The 23,617-nt window shown below is 49.4% G+C and overlaps 1 protein-coding gene across 1 annotated transcript in view; it reads right to left on the bottom strand.

Moving 5' to 3' along the window:
* Nucleotides 1-23,617, bottom strand: part of TRIO (trio Rho guanine nucleotide exchange factor) — a 372,408-nt gene that overhangs the window by 68,032 nt on the left and 280,759 nt on the right. The window contains exons 32-34 of the mRNA XM_065873385.1: nt 22,764-22,906; nt 22,045-22,144; nt 10,061-10,304 (exon numbers count right to left, since the gene is read on the bottom strand). Coding sequence (XP_065729457.1) covers nt 10,061-10,304; nt 22,045-22,144; nt 22,764-22,906 — 487 coding nt within the window. The remainder of the gene's footprint in view (nt 1-10,060; nt 10,305-22,044; nt 22,145-22,763; nt 22,907-23,617) is intronic.

Here is a 23,617-nt window from a genome sequence, read left to right as displayed (position 1 = left end):
CTTCTGGTGTCATTTACATGCATGATTTTAAAGAGTACTCTCACTCAAAGGGGAGAGTTTCTTTTTTTTTTTTTCTAGGTGGGTAAGATGAAATTAGAGAGCTCAAGGGGTTTGGTACAGTGCAAACATCACGACCCTGATCAAGAATAAAAAATATGTAAAAGCAAGTGTCATTAAACAGCATGTTTACTGTGATTTTTTTTCTGATGTGATTAATTTATGATGCAGGTGACTCTTCTTCAAAAGTCTGTTTTCCATGAATGCGTGTACCCTTCAACCCACCAATCCCACTTGTAGAATTCCGTTGTATAGACAAGCTTGCATATGAGGGAAAAGACACATACACACAGTGATCCTCTGTGACCCTCTTTATAACAGCAGCAGACCAGAAGCGACCTGGGATGCTCAGCCTTGTAGTAGGTACTAACCTAAGCCACGTGCACATGAGAAGCTCTCCTGTCCGTGAGAAAGGAAGAGGCATGCACCTCTCCACGTACTAAAGTCATTCCTAAAAGGTATGGCTGAGCGACAAAGCCGGGGCAAAATACGCTACCTTTTATGTAGGGAAACGGAAGGAGGAATGAATACATGCTTATCTGTGCCTAACACAGTGCCAGATGTAGAAGGTGGGAATGAATAAAAATGGTGATCTATACATGGCCAGTGGGACTGTGGGAAGCAGACTTCTCAGTTTATACCTTTTCAGTTTTATTTTTGAACCACGCAAAACATCTAAAAATAAGTTTTAAAATTTGTTATTTCTTCCCTTCTTTAGAAAGGAAGTTATGAATGTGGCGTCGCTGAAATCGTATGTAAAAGTTTTGTACCGATGTTCGTTCTTCTGGGACTAGGTACCACAGCTTCCATCAGATTTGACCAGGGACACATGATTCTAAAGCTTTCCGGGAGCGCTGCTTCGGAATCAGCCAGGATCTCTGAAGGTATTTTCCCTTCTCCTTGCCGTTTGCAGCTCAGCTATCAGGATCTACAGTCAAATCTTTCAAAATTCTGACTGCTGATGGGAAAGTAAGCTCTAGGCACACAAAATAATCACAAAATCATCTCACATTTCTCAGAACAGAGAAAGGAACGTAGAAGCCAAAGCCAAACACACTTTAGTTTTTCTGGCACACACTTGCCCATGGGTGCTTAGGTGCAGTTTTATCAGGTGTCCTCAGAACCACGATCTAGTAAATACTATCAGGAAAGAAGTGCCAACTGACTCTGACTGAAACATACATGAACATCCCCTCCAGGTACAGCATTTATTCATTTTCAAAATACTTAAGAAAACCAGCGCACTGAACAACCTCTTACCAAACACATCACCTCCCTGTAATTTTTCACAGCTTCTGCAGGCACTAATCAGAGTAAATTTAAAAGAGAAACCCCAGTTTGTTTAACAAATCGCAAAGTCTGGTATGCGTACGTGTCAGAAAGGAGGCAGTGAAAACCGTCGAGTCCACAGAGAGGCAGGAAGCAGACACCCCGCCCGGCCCCAAGTCACCCCGAACAAGACACGTTTCAATTCTCCCTGGGGATCACCTCTCCCCTGATTACATACCTTTCCCTGAACACTGTGTCATGACCGGCTGTGGGAAGATGGTGTTCGCATTCATTGTTTATGGCTTTGCTATATATATAATTTTTTGTGATCAGCTAATACGGATGGCGTCAATACCTGCTCATGGTTTTTTCCTGTTTTAATAAACACTTTCACGTAAAGTTGGCGCATGAAAATACCTCCAAAATGAAGCACTCAAGAGAGTCATGGCCTACTTGTGAGGCTCCGTAATTACATGCTGCATGGAAAGCGCTCCTTAATCACAGGCCTCGGGCTGATCCCCGAGCCCCGGATCCACAGGGCTCAGGGGAGAGACTAAGTCTTTGTTCTTGGTGCAACTGTCTGTTCCTCGGTTTTTCTTCCCACAGGGATTTACATAAGCAGCTGTTCAAACAGACGAAAAAGTGCTCTTTTCCAAGCTAATTAAAAAATATATATATACAGATCTTCCATTATATATATTCTTAAAGAACGTGTGGGCAGATACAGGTTTGAACGTCTATGCATTGGTGTGTCTGGGGTGGATGTGTTTTCTGATTAACGGGGACAATCTGGCACTAAGCAAATGTCTGAATACAGCAGAATCACAAAATATTCAACTAAAAATTTTAACATTACTAAAGCCTTTTTAATGCCTTACGTTTTCCAAAAACATACACGTCATTTAAAAAGTCATAAGCATTCATCAGTGGTAGGAGACTTAGATTCATCCTTGGGGAGGTGGGTTTCATGACTTGGGAAAGATGATATATTTGGGTTGAACAAATTTAAACCAAGTTTTCCCCAATATCCTTGAAGAAATGCAAGAGGCCTGGGACCGGGAGCTCCATTTTTGGTTGCACAGATTTCTATCGAAGGTAGAGAAGCACCTGAGCATCTGCAGAGATGCTGCTTTTCTGGGTGGCAGGGGGGCTGGGGAGAGAGCACAGGATGAGGCCTTGCCCCGTGCACAGAGGCCAGGCTTCCTCTCCCAGGATGGGGCGTCCCTCTGCCAGCTGGGCTGCATGGAGCGGATGCTGTCCCAGGAACTGGGAAGGTGGTCTGGATGGGGGTGAGGAATCTTAGTAACTGCTTGTATTCCGAACAGGGAAACCGCTTTAAAGTGCCCCTGAGCTGGGGGTCAGCCAAAACCAGATGTCGGGCACAGGCTGGGGACGCAGATGGTGAGGCCAGGGCCTGGGATTCCTGCGGGATGACGCACCAGTGGCCAGCGGAGTCCTACTTTTCCACTATCTGCAAACCTCTGCTAAGTCCTGTCACCTGGTCTCACCTGTATGGCACGGGACCGAGGGGCACGGGAGCTGAGGGGCAGGCAGTGGTGGGCGCCACCCAGCAAGCAGGCAGAGCCACGACCTCACAGGGCCCCGACGTGGCCAGGGAGGCTGAAGAGGCTAGGTGAGGAGAACGGCCCTGGAGGGGGGGGCAACAGGGGCTCAGACGCACTGCAACTTGGGTGCCCTAATTTTATCCTCACCTAATGGCCGTGCCAGTGGTTACCCAGAGAATCAGATGTGGAGTTTATAACCTCCAGGTCTGGGACCGGGACACTTCATCCATTCATTCATTCTAAGAAATTGCATGTGGTATAAATGGTATGTCCATTTTTCACAACTTTGAGCAGTGGCCCCATGGATTCATCTATGTAAGGTGTGTATCTTTAAAGTGAAAAACACAGAACAGAACTGGACAAAGCGGATCACGATGAACCGTACTCATTTATTTGCCTGTGAACACTGCTGAGACTCCTTTCCCCCCAAGTTACAGGCCTCGATTTTTCTTTTTTGACTGTGCTGGGTCTCAGTTGCGGCACTCGGGGTCTTTAGTTGTGTCCCACGGACTTTCCTTAGTTGTGGCATGTGGACTGTTAGTTGCAGCATGCATGCGGGATCTAGTTCCCCGACCAGGGATCGAACCCGGGCCCCCTGTGTTGGGAGTGCGGAGTCTTACCCACTGGACCACCAGGGAAGTCCCGGTCCCCAGACCTCCATTAAAGCCCTTGTGCCCACTGTTCATGGTCCCTTCTCTCCATGACGGCTGTGGGCAGAGGCTCTCTGCCCCTCGTCAACCCTGCTGTTTAAAGCCTGCGTTACTTGTACCTCCTCCATCACATTTATGAGTTCAGCACTATTACTGCACCCATGGCTCCTACTAAAACGTTTTAAAGTTCTTTCAGTGAGTTCCTGTGAGGTTCCTTGTGTGTCTTCAGTGGTCCCTGGAGTTCATCATCTCATGGGGCCTTTCTCAGGTTACCCTGATGTTAGCCTTTGCGCTGAAATACTTGCTAACTGCACCCTCATCCCCCCGCCAGACTCACTGGATCCGTTCATTTTTTCCCGTAGGATTTTTTATTTGGTGAGAAGGGACAGGAGCGTCAGGCAGGAAGAACCCCCGCTCCCGTTACTTTATGACCACACCAGGGGGAGACAGAGGGGATGTGTGCACTCATCATGTGTGCCCGTGCACACGAGCATGAGGGGCAACGCCTTGTGGCACATGTTAGGAAACCGGATTTTATCCTGGGACCAACAGCAAGACACTGAAGGAATAAGCAGGAGCACAGTATGACCGGATTTGTGTTTTAGCTGCAAGAAGAGGGGGAAAAGTGAGGCTGGGAGACTTAGTGGCAAGGAGGCAACGGTGGCGATGGAAAGGAGAATATGCTTGAAATATACACTTTAGATAAAGGTACCAAAATGTGGTAGGCATGCTCAAAAATGAAAAACAACACTATCATGATCCAGCAATTCCACGTCTGGGTGTCCTCCCCAATGCACGGGAAGCAGAGACTGGAGGAGAGCAGCTACTGACAGCAGACCCCAGTGTCCATCGACAGGTGAATGGACAGCAAACTGGCGTCTGTCCATACAGTGGAGTAAGAGTCAACCTTAAAATGGAAGGACATTCTGACACAGGCTACAACGCGGATGAACCTTGAAGACATTATGTTAAGTGAAAGAAACCAGTCACAAAAACTTGGGAGGACAGTCTAGTGACTGAATATGTGAGAGTCAAATATTCAGGCAGAGAGAAGGATGGATAGGGAAACCCTGGCAGAGAGTTTTGAGAGACAAGGAGGCAGCCCAAGGTGGAACCCAGAGAAAAACCTCCATTTCAGGTAGTTTCTCACGAAAAATCTCACCTTCCTAGTTTTCATTTGGATTAAAGAAAACGTCCCATTTCATTGATATCAATCACATATCACCGCATTTATGAAAGATAATTCCTGGGTCTTCTCTTTGACCTGATTTTGATGGCACCCACTTTGCTGTAGGTGATGTGGTAAACTGGAAACCACAGGGGATTATTTCTGGAACGTCGTTTTTCAGTAAGTGTGGTGTGCTGAGTCAAAGCCCCAGGGTGTAGAGGCCCAAGTGGTTAGCAAGCAACAAATTTTATTTCTCATGTTTTTGTTCCTCTGTTTTTCTAATGAAGAATTCAGAGGGGAAAAAAAATCATGTTTTTAGCTTCTTCAAAGTGAAATGCAAGTACTGACCTATACACTATCCCAGAGAGAAAAACTTTATAAACAACTTCAAGAGAGGTTAAGGCTAAGGTTCCTAAGTGGGTATTTTCTCCTAAATATATCAACAGACTAGCAAAAACACAACCTGGCCACCTCATTGGGGGTCAGCATAAGGAAAAAGGGGAGGTTTGGAATTGGCCTTCATTCAGAAAGGCCTCATAAGAAACAGAACCTGAGAACGTCAGAGCTGGGGAGGACCTCAGGGACCACCCGTTTCCACCCACCTCAGGCCCCGGGTTGCAACGTCACCGAAGACAGAGATGGAATCAGAACTCGGGTCCTCCTGAGACAAAGCACAGACCTTGCAAGTTCAACACATCACCTCTTCTAAAGGCTCCACCATAAAACGTCACTCTCACCCCCGAAATGTCTTCTCTTAAAGCTGAATTTTAGCAAAAAACAATTCAGTGGTGGCTAAAAGCGCAACCCCAACTGGGCCAGGCCAGGCAGTGGAAGACCTCAATTGACAAGTGGCACCATGACAGTCACATGGGCAGTCTTTCAGATGCAGTAATCCGGGTGTGAGGACAGTGGAAGGACCTCCTTAAGACTGATGACAGATTATTGTTTCACCCTTAAAAAAAGCAAATACAGTCCAAAGGCTGCCACGACACGCTTCAGGCATGCGTCCCGCAGGAAGCTCGGGATGCGACTCTGCCCGGTTACTGACCCGGGACAATCCTACTTTTACTGAGTATCTTCCACCCTCTCACCGCCAACTCTGGGCACTGTTGCCCATCCAGGGCCCCTGCACTGCTCCAGGGATGCTTGCTGGGTTACCCCCGAACCATGGAGCTAAGCCCTCAAACACTATCACGTATGGTAGTTCTGGCTGTGACGAAAGAGAACAGCTGACCTACTCAGTCTAGGGTAGCACCAAAAAGGGGATGTGGTGAATGGGCCTCGTCGGGAATATAAACATTTCTGATATTCCTGTTTACTTTCTGGGACCAACACTAAAGTAAATAAACAGAGAACAGTGACAGCTTTCCACGCTGAGACAGGAGGACAGAAAAATCCCTTGGATTTTCTGAGAGACTAAAGATAATTCCGTGACCCTGTATGAGCAGTCTAGCAGTGACCACACACGGGGGTTTGGGGGCCACTGCCTCTCAATCCGGCTGCTCGGCGGACTCACCGGGCCCCAGACCAGGAGAACCTCTGCGGTGGGAGGTGGTGTGAACCACACACACGCGCTGGAGGGGCACAGGGACTTGCAGAGGCCCCGTTCTGCTGACTGTGGCTGCTGCCTGCCTGCCTGCCGCCTGTGACTGAGAGGCTGTGAGAGGGGAGAAGGGCGGCCAGGGCAAGATGAGAACAAGATGCCAGACACCAATGCTGCCCGTCGACGGACGCCGCTCCACGGCTGCCCTCCCGTACCGACCTTTCCCCTGAATCACGTCCACACTGGAGTCTAGCCTCAGACCCAAAAATATCTTCCTGAAGAACAAACTGTACAATTATACTTCTTGTTCGTTTTAATCAGTGATGTTCTATCCTCCCCCGACATCACCCAGGGAAACTCAGCATGATCCAAGGAGCCTGGGGCTCATAAATCCTAAGTCCTCGTGCTGTCCAGCAGACTTCCAACTGCAGCCACGCCTCAGAGCGCCTGCGACCCGGGCGGTGGTCACAGTGCGTAATGGGCCCCTCTGGGCTGACCTATTTATCCTCACAGCCACACTGCGATTCTTAAATATCACACACAACCAAACACACAGACATTTAATCTCAACAGGCATGTTTTTCACCTGGAAACTGAAGGTGTTTGGATTGGGGAGTTGTGAACAAATTGAGGCACTAAGGCTGAGAAAACTGTGGGACTAGAGATTAGCGAACGTGCGTGTTCCTCCGCCTGGAAGGTCAGAGCAGCAAGAATCACAGACATTTAAGGAACCAGATCAACAGCGAGTGACCAGGGACGAGACATCACGACACCCCCCCACCCACCCCCCGGCACTCCGGAGCTCTGCAGCGTGTGAAAGGCCAGATGGCCCGCGCGCGCGACCCTGCGAAGGAGGCCTGGAGGGCGCGGGGCGCCCAGTTCTCGAGAGGAGGGGCCGCACTGGACCCCTCCCTGCAGTGGCCCTGCGGCCCAGCCCGGCTCTCAGACGGATTGAGCCGCCGCGCCAGCAGAGGCCGGTTGAGCAGCAGCCCCATTGGCCCAGCGCGCGGCGGTACGCGAACAGCCCGCGGTCCTCTGCACACGAGAGCCAGGAGGGGAGCTGTGGCTCCGAGCAGATGCCCTGGGGACCTCCTGCTCCCCAGGGGGGCGGCGGCCTCTTTCCCGCAGTCCCTGGGGCTCGTTCTGGACCCTCGCCCCTTGCTGCCCCGACTACCCGATGAAGACTCTTCTCCTAGACGGAGCCGCGGGTCACTGCCCGATCCCCTGGACTTGACCGTGCACAGGAGGCTCTGGCAGAGGCTCGTCCAAGAGCCCAAGGAGGATCCTCCCTCCCCCATCTGCCACCCAAGTCCCAACACTGCCAGGAACAGGCCACCTCAAGAGCTTCCCTGCACTACAGGAAAAACAAAAATTCGGAAAAGGAGGAAAACAGTGCTTAAGGCTCCGAGCCCCAATCTATGAACTGACTGTTAGTCCACAACAGGTTCTACTCAACGAAGAGACACCTTCTCAGTACGCAGAGGGTTTGTGAGGAGTGACGTCTCAGGTGCCGGAAAGTCACAGAACGTCAGAGAGAAGAGGCTGTGAATGGTAGTCAAGCCGGAAGACAAGCACAAACCCAACCTCTGCAGGAAGTTTTCAGGACAAAGGCAAGTGTGATAAATACACGGTTCTTTCTGCTGGGCTAGCCTGCAATGGCGAACACCAGGAAGCAGAGAACACACCACAGGAAAGGCACATGTGAAAAGAAATCTTTCAGAACAAACGTTATTTGTAGCTTAAGTTCACCGGGGCTCCTCTGCATATAATGGACGAACTTGAAAAAAACGTTGTACTTCCTTTTCAACTCAGACTCAAGGACTTAACTACATTATGCAACTCTGGGAACACCCAGGCGATGGGCCAACGGGTAGCCCAGCACCAGCCGCTATCTGAACTCAGAACTCGGTACCACAGCCGGGCAGGTCCAAGGCTGCTGGCACGCAGGGGCAGCTTCCCCGTAATTGCAAGCAGATGCCTCAGCTTCGGGGCAAAATTGGGAAATTCCCTGCCTTTCTCTTTGGACCCCTGGAGACACCACAGCCTAATTCTTCCAGCTGCTTACTGAGGTGACGATACAGTCACATTTAGGCCCCGAGGGATCCGGAACATGGTCGGGCCTGTAATTCCCGAGGGGGCTAGTCACCAGCTATTTCCTGTGCAGCTTCACTTAGCTCAACGCCATGACTAACCCCTCGGCAGCCAGAGGATGGTCTGCAGGACGCGTCAGGACGAATGTAAAGAGGGCACAGGGGCTTCCCTGGTGGCGCAGTGGTTGAGAGTCCGCCTGCTGATGCAGGGGACATGGGTTCGTGCCCCGGTTCGGGAAGATCCCACATGCCATGGAGCGGCTGGGCCCGTGAGCCATGGCCGCTGAGCCTGAGCATCCGGAGCCTGTGCTCCGCAACGGGAGAGGCCACGGCAGTGAGAGGCCCGCGTACCGCGAAGAAAAAAAAAAAAAAAAAGAGGGCACAGCTGACCAACGGAGGGAGCAACTGGAATGTTCCAAAATTAAAAGAACTGGAATATGCAGAGTATAGTGGAGTTCTCTCAGGAATGGTAAACCAACCGCTGACCCCCAGATCTGGAAGAATCGGCCATCTGCCAGCATGGCAGAAAAACGAAGACTGACCTAATGCAGTTTGAAGCATATAAACTCTACCCATTCTACATTTTTCTAGAAGCTATAGCTCAGTGTTTCTGAAAAGGTCTTAAAGGCTCAAATTAGCTCCTCAGTAAGATGAGAGATTAAACCAGCACCGTCCAACAGACACAGTGCAAGCTGCCTATGTAATTTAAATTTTTCTAGCAGCCATTATTTAAGTGGTAAAAAGAAACAGGTGAAATTAATTTTAATCATACATTTTATTTAACCCACCCTATAAAGTATGTTATAGTACCAGTTTGCAATGCCTATAAAATAATCACACATTCTTTTTTCATGGTAAGTCTTGCAATCCAATGTGTATTTTGCATCTGCAGACCAGCTCAATTCAGACAGGTCCCGTTTCAAGCCACATCAGTCCAGCAGCAACCATGTTGGACATTCAGGATGCGGAAGCTCGTGACTGACCCATCCAGACACACGTGGAAAAGCGGCCTTGCTACAGTTGCCGGCCTCTAAAGGAGTCCCCAGTGCCAAATGCCGTTTTGTTCAAATACCCTGTTATTTCAGTTGAAAAGCATTTTTTTCAAAAGCCACCTCTCTTGTCACAGCTGCAGACCCCTGACACTGAGCCCTGCCTGACTTGGCCAGCCTCCCTACCGGGGGGTCCAGCTGCGTTCCCTCTCCAGGCAGGGAACCTGGGGAGTCTGGGATGCCCCAAGACACTTTATCAAGCTATAAAGACAAACTCTCAGAACCTGCATGCTTGACTGTCTAGCACTGAACACTAACCAAATAAGAATCCACAATGTGAAAACCTGATCAGGAAGATGCCGAGTCTGGTCCCACCTCCCCTACCTGTTTCCAACACCACCTGGAGGAGAACAGCGTCTTCTCTGTCTCCTCCATTTATGAATGGCACTGGCCCCCAACAACAGCCCCCTTGTCCTTCGCTAACCAGCTATCTTATTACGCGGCCTTGGGAAATGAGGCGATGCTTCATTATTTCTGAGTGACAGGTGAAATCCTTATTCCATCTCAGCTCCAGATGGATTAAGGAGGCCCGGAGACACAGGGATAACGGACTGGGGCACGAGTGACCAAGAGGGATCGTACCTATTATGAGGCTGCAGGAAGCAGGGACAGAAGCACTGGGCATTTCCAGTAGGACCGTCATTGCCATCCACGCCCGCAAACTCCTACCTTTGTGGTTGAAGATGCCCTCCATTTCCATGCTACTTCTGGAGTGGGCGATGCACAGGGAGCCGCAGGGGACCAGGCCTTCCACCGCGGGGGACCGGTCGGTGGTCCGCACCAGACACCAGTCAGGCTTGTCATGGGGCCGCTCCAAGACTTCCACGGTCTGGCCACGGCGGATGGTCAGCTCGGTGCTGTTACAGGCCGTGAAGTCGTGGATCACCACTGTCAGCTCACAGCCGCCGGACAGCTGGGGAGGGAGGGGACAGGTCAGCGAGCCCAAGCCACCGGCCCTCAGCAGGCGAAGCTGGCGCCTGGGCCGGGAGCTCAGCTCCCATTCCACAGCTGGGTCAGAGCACTGGGCACCAGCCGAATGAGGGCTCTCCCGTTTCCCTGTCCCTTAATTTACGTCCCTTTCGAAACACTCGAACGTTTACTTTTTCACATTCTAATGTATAATAATGATTTTCCGTGTGTTACACTGTCGGAATCTGATGGGTTTCCATGAGAATGTCCAACTACTTTTGTGCCTGAGACATATGTCCCTTCTCAAAGAGTGCCACATACTGGTGACCCTTGAACAACGTCGGTGGTTAGGGGCACCGACCCCCCTGCACGGTCAAAAATCTGCGTCTAGCTTTCGAATCCCCCCAAACATAACGACTGGTAGCCTACCGTTGACCAGAAGCCTTACCAATGACATGAACCGTTGACTAACACGTATTTTGTATGTCATAAGTTTTACACACTGTATTCTGACAATAAAGTATGCTAGAAAAAAAAATTATTAAGGAAATCATGAGGAAGGGAAAATACATTTACAGCACATATATGTACTCATTGAAAAACAACGCACATATGAGTGAACCGGGGCACTGCATCCGTTTAAAGGTCAACTGCACTCATTTTTAAACTTAGGGCAAACTAGTAAGAACTCTGCTTGTAGACCTTTGGGGGGATTGTTGCGAAATACGGTGATAAATCAGATGGAGGTCGGTTCCGGCCTGGTGAGAGCGGTGCGGCCGGGGCAGCACCTGTGCCCCCCCGGATCGGGAGGACAGCCGCAGAGCAGGGAGCGCAGTATCCGGAAGCACGGGCGGAGCACGCCCTTCTCTCTCCAAAACCCTTCCAGAGCCCTCGCCAGCCCCCAGGATACTCTCTAAAGCAAGCTTCCCCGCCCCACACTGCCGCCACGCACCCCAGCTCCGCCCGGGCTCCCTCCCCGCCCCAGGCCTCAACACGTCCCTCCACATGCTGCGTGGACACCGGCTGACCCCTCACGTGCCACATGGCTTCTGGCCTGAAGGGCCTTTCCCCCCTCCTTCCCTCCTCTCAGCTCACTCCCGTTTTCTGTCCGAACTCTTCTAAGTCTTGGGCCCTTTGAAGCACACCCAGGAACTCTGTAAAGAGCACCAACTCCATGATCTCTGCTTGGAAAACAGGTGCAGGGCCTTCTCACGACCACTTGCTGTGCATCTTCCCTTAGACCGAACGCTCCTTGGGGACAGCTCACAGGTATGCTCATTATCGCCCCTCTGTAGGAGAACCTTGTGACCAGCTCCCCGTCCTTGGCCCACCCGCTCTGGCCCTCCAATCCGGGCAGCCCCAGGCTCAGACTGCACGCCGTAGCCTCCGTGCTGGGCACTTCCGAGCAGGCATCCGGGCCTGCTGCTTCCCCAGCCCTTCAAAGCAGTGAGTCTGGGACGTGACTCATTACTCGCCCTCACATCTGTTTCTCTTCCAGCGTTGCCTTTTGGGTAACGGTATCACAGTCAACCGCACTCCTTTGCACCCCTGAAACACGGTCGGTCGGATTCTAGAATGCGTTTCTGACTTCTCCCTTCATCTGCACGCCCACACCAATCACTTCATCTGGATTTCTGCACTGGTCCCGAGTGCCCTGCCCGATCCAGGCTTTCCTTCCAAACCACCTGAACACTGCTGCCACAGTTCCCTTCTTAAAATGTTCACACATGCCATCCTCCTGTTCAAGAACCTCAGGCACACATTCCTTGGTATAAGACGCAACGTTCCCGTCACCGGGTCCTAGCCCGCCTCCCCGGGCAGGCTTCATGCTTCTCCCGTGCTTCAACAGCCCAGAGCGGCCATGTCCTCCTTCTGAGGTGGGTCCTGCATGCCCTGTGTCCGTGAGCCCTTCTGCTTGGAGCCCTCACCTCCCCAGCTGCTCTCGTCTCAGCCCCCGTCAAATCCCTCTGAGAAGCCGCTCCTGTGTCTACCGTCCTTAGCACTCTGTCCTTAAATTACGTCTCAAGTCTGACACGAGCCAGGCTTTGGGTTGTGCGTGTGTGTGTGTGTGTGTTGTGTGTGTGTGTGTGTGTCCTCCACACCAGAAAGCAGGTTTGTGTCATTCTTCTGCGACCTTTCCATGCCCAGTGTGTGAGGCCCCAGGTGCCAAGGGTCGGCACACAGCGTGTAAGAGGAAGCTAGCAGCAGGCTTTGTACCCAGCAAGTGGTCACACGTTTGCTGAAGTGAAAAAGGTAAGATAGGTTTGCTGTAAAAATGAGCTGTCTGAAAACCAAAACAAAACACGGGCTCTTCCTCTGTGACTTCGGGAGTGAACTCTGCCTGTGTGTTTCCTGTCCCCCCTTTGGGCATCAGCACAGAGACCACAGAAGAAGAGAAGACGGTCACCGGACTGAGCTGCGATGTGCAGGAGGAAGGGGCGGCCAGGCCTGCTGCCGGGAAACATCCTGTTCCAGAGAGGCCACCCAGCCCCACCCCCGGCAGAGAACTGACTCCTACCCGGGCTCTCAGCCCTGCAGTGTCCTCGGCTGCCTGCCGGCCCTCTGTCACGCTCCATGCTCTCCACTGCCCTCCTGTCTTTCCAGAGAAAGTCCAGATATTTAGAATAAGAAACACATGTCCACTTGACAACCACAGAAAGCAAAACAAAACAAAACTCTTCCAAAATAAAACAAATATCGACAAAAGGAATTGTCTCTGCTGGGCCACAAAGGACATTTTCCCCAAGTGACTAACCCCCTTCTAAATTTTACAAACTTCTCTTTGGAAAAACTACGCTGAATCTCACACATTTCTCTGTGAACACTCGAAGATGCTAATGTTAAAAGGTCAACAGCAGAGGCCCAGCCCGGAGAAGATAACCCCACGTTATGGAAGTGGTTAATCCCTGTAACGAAAAGGAGGAATGTTTCCCATCCCAGGGAAAATGTGACCCGTGAACAAGCCCCATGGGGAGCCCAGCCTGCCGAGGCCCCTCAGGCCTGCGCTCCCTATGGAGCCTTCCCTCGGCCCGAGCCGCCCGTCTGCTGGGCCCGCTCGTGCACGTGGTCCCCGCGTGTCACCACCCCGGCCCTGGGAAGCTCCACTTCAGACGTGTTCCCTCATCACCGGCCTGTGCTGGTCTCCTTCTCCCACTGTAGGAACTTTTCAGGCTGCTCGAAGCCACGTGGTGTGTTCTGGGGTGGGGGAAGGGTGGGAAGGGAGACAGCGGCTGCCAAGAGGAATGAGGCTAGACTTTCTTTCTGGCGCTGAGTTTTCAGCCCCTCACAGAGTAATCAGAACTATTGGAAACATCTGTGCACTTGACAGAGCCTGAGAAACGAAAATCAAGCCTGTTCTGACAAAGAACCGCATACTGAGTCAAAATTCTTTCTCAAAGCCTTTAGAGAGTTAGTAACAAAATCTAGTACCAGAAGAATGTCTTCAAACAGTGCTAGAAGTATCATTAAGAAAACCATATCTTCTTGGCTCTACCCCTAAGAATAAACTGACTTTTCCCATAAGAATCTCCTGCACAAATCTATACGGGGAGGATTAAATGGGCGTTTTCTAGTCCAGAGAGGAGACAACCCATGGATTTCTGCCTCAGTGTTCGCCTTTGAATATTTTAAACTTATTCCAAAGCTTGTCTTTAAGACCAGGCTTGTTAATTAAAAAGACTTTTTTTTTTGTATAAAAGGCTTAAAATAACTATTTTCGAGTATCAATGCAAGTCATTACAGCCTTTTACGTAGAACTGATCTCCTAATTAGAAAAAGGTTGGGTTATCCTCATTTATTGTCAGTGACATTTCTACCCCTAATGACACAATTTCTTCACTATGTTGAAAGTGTTACCATTCCATTTATCTAGTTTAAAAATTCACTTTTCCTTTCTAACCATATTTTGTGAAAGTTTTCACATTATCTTTTTCACATCTCTATATTTTATGGACTTGTATCACGGGCTCCTTACCACAAGCATTTGGTTTAGGATTGCAATTTATGAAAATCTCAATTTCCATGACTCACATTAACTCTTGTGACATTCTCATCAGAAGATATTCTTTTCCCAATCTTTCTGCTTTTCACCTTAAAAAAATTAAATGTGGTGACTAAAAAGCATGACAGTAAAATGGCCTTAACTGGAGCAAGGACCGTGGATACTATAATGAAATGCCTCCTCCAAGACCAGCCGCGGAAGGCCTGCCGGGGGGAACGCCAGTGATGCTGATGCACGGACGATTCGCAGAACCAAACCAGGGCCCCCTTGCCTGAGTTCTCTCAATGACTGAAAATGAACAAGTTGCTGTGTTTCACCCAAAAGAATGAAATACTCACCTGGTCGCAGGCACGTGAACCTTCAAAAACCGTCACACAGAACAGAACTTTCCTTTTTACATTTTCTGGAGGAACCACGGTATATTGTTTTGCTTTGCCTGAACCCAGTTAAAGACAGTAACTGAAGCAGAGCCATGGCTGGGTGCTTCTCACCCACCGCTCGGGCTCTGGCATCCCCTCCCTGGAGCTCTGCAATGAGGCATGTCTACTTTACGAGAACATACAGTTCTCGAGAGACAACAGCAAACACCTGATGTGAATGAATGGCTCGCAGATGACTTCTGGGGCGGGTTCCGCCAGAGGAACAGGGGCTCTTTACAACTGACACTCAGATGGTGTAGTCCTCCCTGTGAATGAATCTGCTTCGAGAAGCTAAGATCAATTGCAGGTGGGTGTCTGGCCAACTTTCTGAGAGCGCTTCAGAAGGAGAGGGGGAAGCGGTCTACTAAAAGCCACCTACTTCTATGGAATAGAGTGTACCAACCCACAGTCACATCCTACAGCCCAGCACGGTGCAGGCACTAGAAGGGCCTTGCGGTTTTGTGCAGGCTTCACACAGAGCAGACCAAAGAATGGCTCCTCGCTTAAAGGGGACTAGAAAGTACAGCTCCGTGAATTACCAGCTCCGTGGTTACAAGAGAAAGGCCACCACCGGCAGTCAGAACAATTCCCCAAGGAAACGCATTACCCCAGCTTCTCCCTGGGCAACTTCGCGGAGGCCGGAGGCTTGGGCTTCTCAGTGGCCGTCCTAACCACGGGACCATCAGGCCCCTTGCTTACCCCAAACTCAAGGCCAAGTTCACAGGAGAAGCCGTCACAAAATCTGCTGCTGGGTTTCCAAGAGGACCACTGTGAATCTCTCACAGATTGGGGTACAAAAAGAAATCTGTCAGAACTGAAAAATGGTTAAGCTGGCAAAAATGTTGTTTCTTACCACCCCTCCCCCAAGAAAAAGAAGAAAAGAACGAAACAAAAGGAAACAAAAAAAGAAAAGAAAAAGAAAATCTGTGAGAAAAAACGTTTTCAAAAGCAGCAGCTTACCCTACCCAACATTTTTACCCAGAAAAGAAATACTGAGTATACCATTCAGGGAGGTTAATCCTTTACTCTTTGCTAATGTGATCACACGCTGGTTTTGACATGCAAATATCCCTTGGAAGCCTTCCTTGACTGGGATACACATGAGGTGCAGTGGAAAGTTAGATGTCAAGAAGCTAAATTTAAAAGATATATTTGAAAAGGCAAACTTTAAGTGTAAAAAGCCAAGCAGATCAGAGAGAGGACAGCTCCCAGGTACCAGGCCTCCAGGCTCAGCAGCAGCTGGCCTGGACCAATGCCACACTTGTCCTCACTGAACATTTTAGAACGAGAGGCGCCGAGGGCTGAGCCACGGGGCATGAATGAAAAGCTTCGTTGGCTGAAAAGCAGAAACACGAATGAGGCTCAGGAAGCAGTCAGCTGGACCCCACCTGTACTACTTTCAATCACAGGCCCTGGAAAGCAAGACCCCTCTTGGGACAACTGAGCCCAAAGGAGCCTGTTTGCTGTGTTTCCTGGGTCAGCAGCACTTATCCAGAAAAGTTCATTTGAAAGGCCTCTTTTTTTCCCCCTGACAAGCTAAGGTATGACAGCCAGGTAACCAGCCGACTGGGTCCCTCACCCAGAGGAAGAACAACCAGGATAAACCACCAGCCTCGAGTCTGAATCAAAGATGGGCCGCCACTGTCAGCAGTGACTTTGACTAGTACTGTAAAACTTACATTGGAAAGCACTTCCCGATGCACCACTATTTTTAGAAGCACTTTGTTAACAGTTATACCTCAAGTTGTAGTTTTGAAAACTCTGCCTCTTCTTAGAACTGAGGCTCTCTGCTCTAGCATGGGGGATTTTGTTTTTCTGATTGAGTCAAGTTAGCAAAGGCTGCATTCGTTCTGTGGCTTTATGAGAGCACTTCAGAAACGTGTTAAAAACTACAAAAAGCCACAGTCACTTAGAAAGATAGAGGGAACCCATGCCAGGGGCCACCCTCGCCAGGCTGCCAGCGGGGAGGGCTTTCTCTGCTTGTCCCTGTGGAACGGCACCTGTCCTGGGATGCACAGGGCTCGATGCCCCTGCACCTGGGAAGGCACGAACCGACCTCGTGAAGAGCACGGACTCATCCTACGGCTGATGCGGTAGGATTACAGGGGAGCGGCTGGGAAAACGTTTCAAGCAAGAGTCTCCCGCTTCCTCAGAGGCTGCCCATTCAACACGTGATCAGTATTCAGCTGTTGAGCCACCAAGACGTGCAAGTCAGGAACTGAGTCTGAGCAATTTACCCTTAGCACAGCTTCCAGCTCCGAAGGGACACAACTAGCTTCTAAATCCACCGCAGGCAGGAGTGCTCAAGGCCGATGTGCAGCGGGTCTGCAGCAGCCAGTAACGAGGGAGAATGAGGCAATTTTTGAAACGAAGACACAGTGACCGTCGACATCTAGGCAGTGCTCAGGGCGTGTAAGGCACTGTTCCAAACGCACGTTTTTAATGGTCACAGCCCTGGGGGGGGAGTCGTACTGTCCCCTGTTACAGATGAGGAAACCGAGGCACAGAGAGGCTGCTGGGGAGCACCTGCTTGTTCTTAACCATCTGCTGTTGGACGCTAAATACTTTGCTTACTCGACTCCGTTACCCTCTGGGCGGAGTCGGGACCCTTAACTGACGTCCCGGGATTAAAACTATGTGCTGTCCCCAGAAAGGCTTCTGAACGAAGCGACTCAACTTCATGCCCACGTGGGCAAACCTACACGAGGCTCTGGGACACCCTGGCAAGGGCAGCGGGCTGGGCAGCGCCTTGAGCCAAGGCTCCCTCCTGCTTCTGGCAGCTGCGGGCAGAGGGGAGAGGGTGAGCCTAGGCGGGTGGCACACAGCGCCAGGTATGTGAGGGATGGGGCTGAATGCAAGCACGAGGCACTTCCTAAGTAGGCTGAATGCAGGCTTCCTTTCTCCAGAACTTGAAGCCAGCCTCATCTTAAGACGTATTAGCATTAATGACTTTATATACTACCTCAGCGCTGCAAGTTATGTAAATCCATCCAAGTTCCTATGGTGCAGGCTGTCACTTCACAGAGGTTTATTGACTTTTTAAACTACATAAATTTCATATCCCCAACACAGTGCTATATATACTTCATGAAAAGTAACTGAAACCATTTATTTTTTTAAATGTGTGAATTCATATACTCACATCACAAGCTTAGGGGCAAAATTCATGCCAAGTATCAAGTCTCAACTGAATTTCTCGTTCATTACAAATAAGCACAGCTCGGCTTCAGACCTAGAGAAGGCTCACACCTGGCCCCCTGCTGCCTCGGGCCGCTTTTCCACAGCCTGCCCTGTCTGGCCTTGGTTATTTTTTTCATCCTGACCTCAAGATGGTTTGTTCTATAGTAGTAGCCTATATCTGATTCGCATACTTTCTATTTTCCTTATAATATAAATTTTTGTTATATGAAGCAAACCACAGACTAATAATGCATACAGAAGGAAAAAATACTAAAAATGCTTCTTTAATACGCCAAAATATTTAGTTCCTCCTCAGCTCCAGTGTGAAATAACAGGGTCTAGACCCCGCCAGGTAATTAGATCCACATTCCGTTTCTGGCTTCCGCTCTCTATTCCGGGTGGCCCTGCGAGGGTCACCTGGCCTCCCTCGTCCCCGCAGTGACCTGCAGGCGTCCCCTCCCAACATCAGGGAGACAAGCTCAGAACAAATGAGACAAGAATCTGGCAAGCATTTGATTTCTTTGGAACCCAAATTGTATTTTCATGGGATCGCTTTATCAGCACAAGCATCGTTAATAAGGGCAAGAATCAGCGCTACACTTACATCTGGAACAAAGAGATGGCAGCTTTTAAAACCGACGTTTGCAAAGAAGGAAAGGTGCTCGGGGGCCCTGTGGTCTGTATCTGCTAACAGTGTCCCTGCAGAGAGGGTGTCTCCAGGCCCCTCCTTACCTGACTCTTCTAAAACCCTGTACCTCATCTGAGAGTTACTACAGCACTGGGCAGACAACTTCTCAAGAGTTCTCCAAGAGGCCAAGCCGAAAACATCCCCCCACCCGGTTTCTGAAATGGAACCAAACTCCACGATAACAACTAACTCATAACAGACATCATAAATTAAGTCAGACAGGCAGAATATGGTTAAGTAATTTCCCTTGCCAGATCTATCTGCCCATGTCACCAGAGGCTATTTAAACTTGAAATATGTAGGGTGGAAAGAACCTTGGGACATATGAAAAGTTACTGCCATCAGAGATAACAGGGCTTTCTGTTTAAGCCTAGTTCAGAGTAACAGTGCATTTTACAAACTGACTCCATAAAGGATGCAGTTTCTTAAATGTATTCTCCTGAATCATCTACTGACCCTGAAATGTTCTACCAGAGAAGTACATAAAAGGAGAAAAACCTCCCCAAAGCAGAGAACAGACATGTGTAGGCATATGTGTGGTCGCAAACATGGGCCTTCTTTTGTATAACGCCTCATGGGTATGGCCCCTCCAAACTCCACATTCTGACGTATCCATATTAAGTGTCACACGCTGCTTATTTTCCTCCCGAATACAGAACACAAGAACGGAAGAAGACAACCCATTGCCCTTCTACGGTCTTAGGAAGACATTTCATCCTTTTTGTGTACTTCCTATTAAGGACCTATGGCCTCAATGAGGGGTATTAAATACATGCCACATCCACTTAAGAAAGCAGTTTTGGCATGTCACTACGCGAGATGGTTAGGAGTCATGAGAACATCAGGTAGGCTGAGTGGCTGAGTGAGGGGCTGCTATCACAGCTTCAACCGGGAGCACAGGCAAGGCGGCACCTGCAGAAGGGGCCCTGGCGGGATTTCTGAGCTACGGAATGAAGTTCGGTGCCTAAGGTACGAGATGAGGTAAACAGAAACTGGTGAGTTACCTTCACAAATAAAATATTTAAGAGGCAGTTCTTTAATAATTCTAATTCCCCAGTGTAAAATGATTAATTTCCACAAACCTATGCTGTTGCTAGGGATGTATCCCTTCTCTCTCACTGGGTACCTAATGTGTTGTCTTTTTTTTTTTTTTTTTTTTTTTGTGGTATGCAGGCCTCTCCCGTTGCAGAGCACAGGCTCTGGACGCACAGGCTCAGCGGCCATGGCTCACGGGCCCAGCCGCTCCGCGGCATGTGGGATCTTCCCAGACCAGAGCACGAACCTGTGTCCCCTGCATCGGCAGGCGGACTCTCAACCACTGCGCCACCAGGGAAGCCCAATGTGTTGTCTTAAAAGCAACAGTTCCTAGGATAATGCCTTATTTTTCTACAGGCGTTGTACAGACTCAAATCCAAGTTCACATAAGCCTATTTTGCTATAATAGATTCGAAGTAGAACGAGTTGCCTCTTCCTAACTCCAGGGCAGAGCCTCATCTCTGGGGCAAACCCCCTGTGAATACCGGTCGGCGCCCCGCAGCTGCCAGCCCCCAGTGTCGGGGGACAGGGAGCCCGGGGGCACTAGCACACGGTTCTCTGTGGGCCAGAGGCACAACCTGGTGCCAGGCAGCTCCATCTCAGAGCCGGGGGCTGGAGAGCCAGGAGCCCCTTCCCAGATGCAGGGGGCGTTTCCAGACTCCCCCCACCACCCATTTATACATAAAGCACCCCAAGGGTGGTTGCAAAGCTACCCTTTCTCCTTGGGCCAACCACCAGAAAAATCTTAACACCCCTTCCAAAGGACAGAACTTTTGATATTTATTTTTCTCTGGCAATTTCATTCAAATAACCTGTTTTTTAAATAAACTTTTAAACTCAGGTAAACCCAGACCAGATCCATGAGAGGACGTCTGGTAAGACTGCGAGTTTGGGGGCCTGGTGGACCTCCAGCTGGGGCGGCGATGCTCAGCCTTGGCGAGTCTGTGAATTGGTCCCCACGGCAGGAGCCACGATTACTTTGGACCTTTCCTTCAGGTGGAAGTCTTATGTAACTATTAAGATAACCCAGTCACCTCAATTACTACTTTTTTAAAAGAAAATAATTGGGATTACTCTAATGAAATGTTTCCAAGTTCAAACTTTATTTTCTTCACTGAATGACTATGGTGGGGGGGGCCTCGGGGAAAGAGGCTATTAGGGACCAAATGATTGAACATGTCATTTATCTTATTCCTCATTATTACTACTGGAGAGAAATATTTTCTGAACGTAATACACTGAGCTCTGAACAAAATCAAACGAGACATTGTTTTTGTTCTCCAGTCCTGTTACTCTAAGCATTTAAGTTCTAGGGCTTATTATTTAGTGAAGTCAAAAAGGAGGTTGAGAAAGAGCTAATTACTCCTATTAGAAGTCTGAAAATGAAATCAATGTAGGAAACCAATGTTTTTAAACCTACTCACTTCTGTCCTGGAAACAACATTCAACACCATGAATTCTGCGAAAGCAAGTGAGAAAAGACCGAAGCCTGGGACTCAGACTTGCCCTCTGAAGCAAACCCCTGCGCTGGGCTCTCTCCTCTGACAGCGGCCGTCTCCAAATGACGGGAGGTCAGGACAGCGAGTGGGCTGTGGAGACATCGTGCAAAGGCAGACTCCTCCAGCCCCCTCGGGACGAATGTCTCTCGTGGGAAAGTCCAGCCCGTGTCAGGCACTGAGAAACCCAGGAATTCTGAACCAACGGCAAGTTCAATGAAACCCCTACTTGCTGTCAAAACCTTGTTTTAAGAACTTGGTCTTAAGCCTTCTAGAAAAAGAACAGAATAGGTGCTTATCTCAGTAGGAACTGAGGACTCTGTGGACATCAATGCCTCCTCTGGCTTTTACAGGGGACTCTGGTCACCTGTGCATCACGTAAGCCCAGGGTTCCAACTTCTCCCATCAGTTTATTTTGTAGGTTAGTTGATTCTATCAAGACAGAATCACAGGACACTCTAGGCCACTGCTGTAGAAGGTAAACCTACAGACTTCTTTGCTGCAAATCAGATCCTCCTTCCTGGTGGGTAGTTCACGGACGCCTCAGGGCCCACCGGCAGATGCCGCTGTCCCTGCTTCAATCAGAGCGCCCCGCTTTCACACACCAGGGCTCTGTGTAAGACTTAATTTAAAATAATAGGGTCTTCTGCTTAATATAAAATAAAAAAGCTTAAACACACTGCCTTAGAACACTCGGATAGAAAACCATGTAACGGCACTGGAAAGGGCGAGTGACTTTTTCCTGAATCTTCAGGGTTCAAGTCTGCCAGCCCTGACACTGCAAATCTTTGCTCCTGGTACCACGTCCGGGCACCTCTTTTAACCCATGGCAGCTGTTTGAAATGCTGATGACAAACTGTCATTTATCGACTGACCGGAGACTGGCCACATGCACCTCCCCAAAGAAAGGGCTCGTTCTGGCTCACCTTATCACTGTCCAGCGTGTTCTGAGACGTCCGGGATGCGATTGAAATCGTATCAGGCTGGCTGCTGCCATCTCCTTGGCTATCCAAATCCTCTCCATCCCTGGAGACACAGAGAAATTCCTGACATTGCTGGATTTGCTTTTCAAGAATGGTAAAGATGGGCTATCAGCCATTGGAGGAAGAACAGATTTGTTTAAAGAGGTGCAAATCGGTCTCTGATTACGGCTGCCACCACGGTATTAATGACGATACATGACTGACTCTTCACTGAGAACAGGTTTTTTGCTGGGCCCTGGGCTGAGAGTCTAACATCTACCACTGCACTTAGTTCTCACAGTAATAAAAATCCAGTTGATAGGGTCACCGCCATTTTAGAAATGAGAAGCAAAAACGTCTAGGTGCTACATAACTTGTCCAAGGTCACATGCACGACTTACACAGGAGCACAGATTAATAACACTTGGGGTGGAAAAGGAAAAGAATTAGGGATTTGCATATAGACTTTCATTTACTTTAAGCTGAAGGAGGTTGTTGTCTTGACAAAGGAATTTCATTACTAAGAATGATGCTATACATAAATTGTATTCTTTAAAAAATTACTCCTCAATACTTCTCAAAAATATTTGAGAAAAATGATTTTTGAAAAATAGTATGTTAACATTGCCTTGTTCCTTTCCTTCAATAAAAGCAAACTTACAAAAAAATCCCCAGGCACTGACCTCCTTCCCTTCTGTCTCGTTGCCGGAGCTGTTTTGGGGATGTGAATGGGCTCCTTCAGGGCGCCTTTCAGGTGAATGGTCCTTTCCTGGATCACTTCCCGGATATGCTTGATCCAGTCCTGCTTGTTTTCTATACTGGAGGCCTTGACAAAGTGTTAGAATCAATCAGGATACAGAAGGGGCCTTATTCCAGAACCTGCACTAACCACACTCAGGTCCCTGCATTCCTGGAATTGCCCGTTTAAAAAATAACTTTTCAGCAGAAAAGCAACCATCTCCTGTGTTTAATTCCCCACCAAATAAATGACCCTAATTTTGAATATTCTGTCATCAAGGCCGTTTTTATTCTATAGCATTCATGTTATTCCAGATCTCTGAATATCCTAGTAATCAATCATTCTCCAGCCCTAAGACCTGTTAAGCAGCCCTGGGTAAATACGAAAACACAACCACCCCCAAACCCAAGTGTCTTGAGGCCCTTTAGGCAGACAAGTGGCCAGTGCCCCAGAGCTCGCCACCTCGCCCCCTTGGACTCACGATCAACTGGCGCAGCTGCACCGTTTCCCCAGCTGCGTCCGCTCCCCATATCCCCACTTGCACTCTATGGAGTTGGGGCCTCCCTGATCCTCCTGTTATAAATGAGGACCTGCAGTGTGGACACACCGGAAATATGCCTAAGGCCACACTGCCAGCAGGTGAAGAGGCCGGGATTCCCGGGGGGGTGGACACCTCAGCCCATCCCCCCATCTCTGCCTGTATCCACCTCTGGTTAGACCACTGGGATAAACCAGGGTAGCCTACTGCCAGTTACATATGGTGGATTTCCCTCAACTCCACTGCAACACTGGAGAAAG

The sequence above is a fragment of the Phocoena phocoena genome, chromosome 3, assembly GCF_963924675.1.
Source record: "Phocoena phocoena chromosome 3, mPhoPho1.1, whole genome shotgun sequence".
Taxonomy (NCBI): domain Eukaryota; kingdom Metazoa; phylum Chordata; class Mammalia; order Artiodactyla; family Phocoenidae; genus Phocoena; species Phocoena phocoena.
This window is presented reverse-complemented; position numbering and strand designations above follow the sequence as displayed.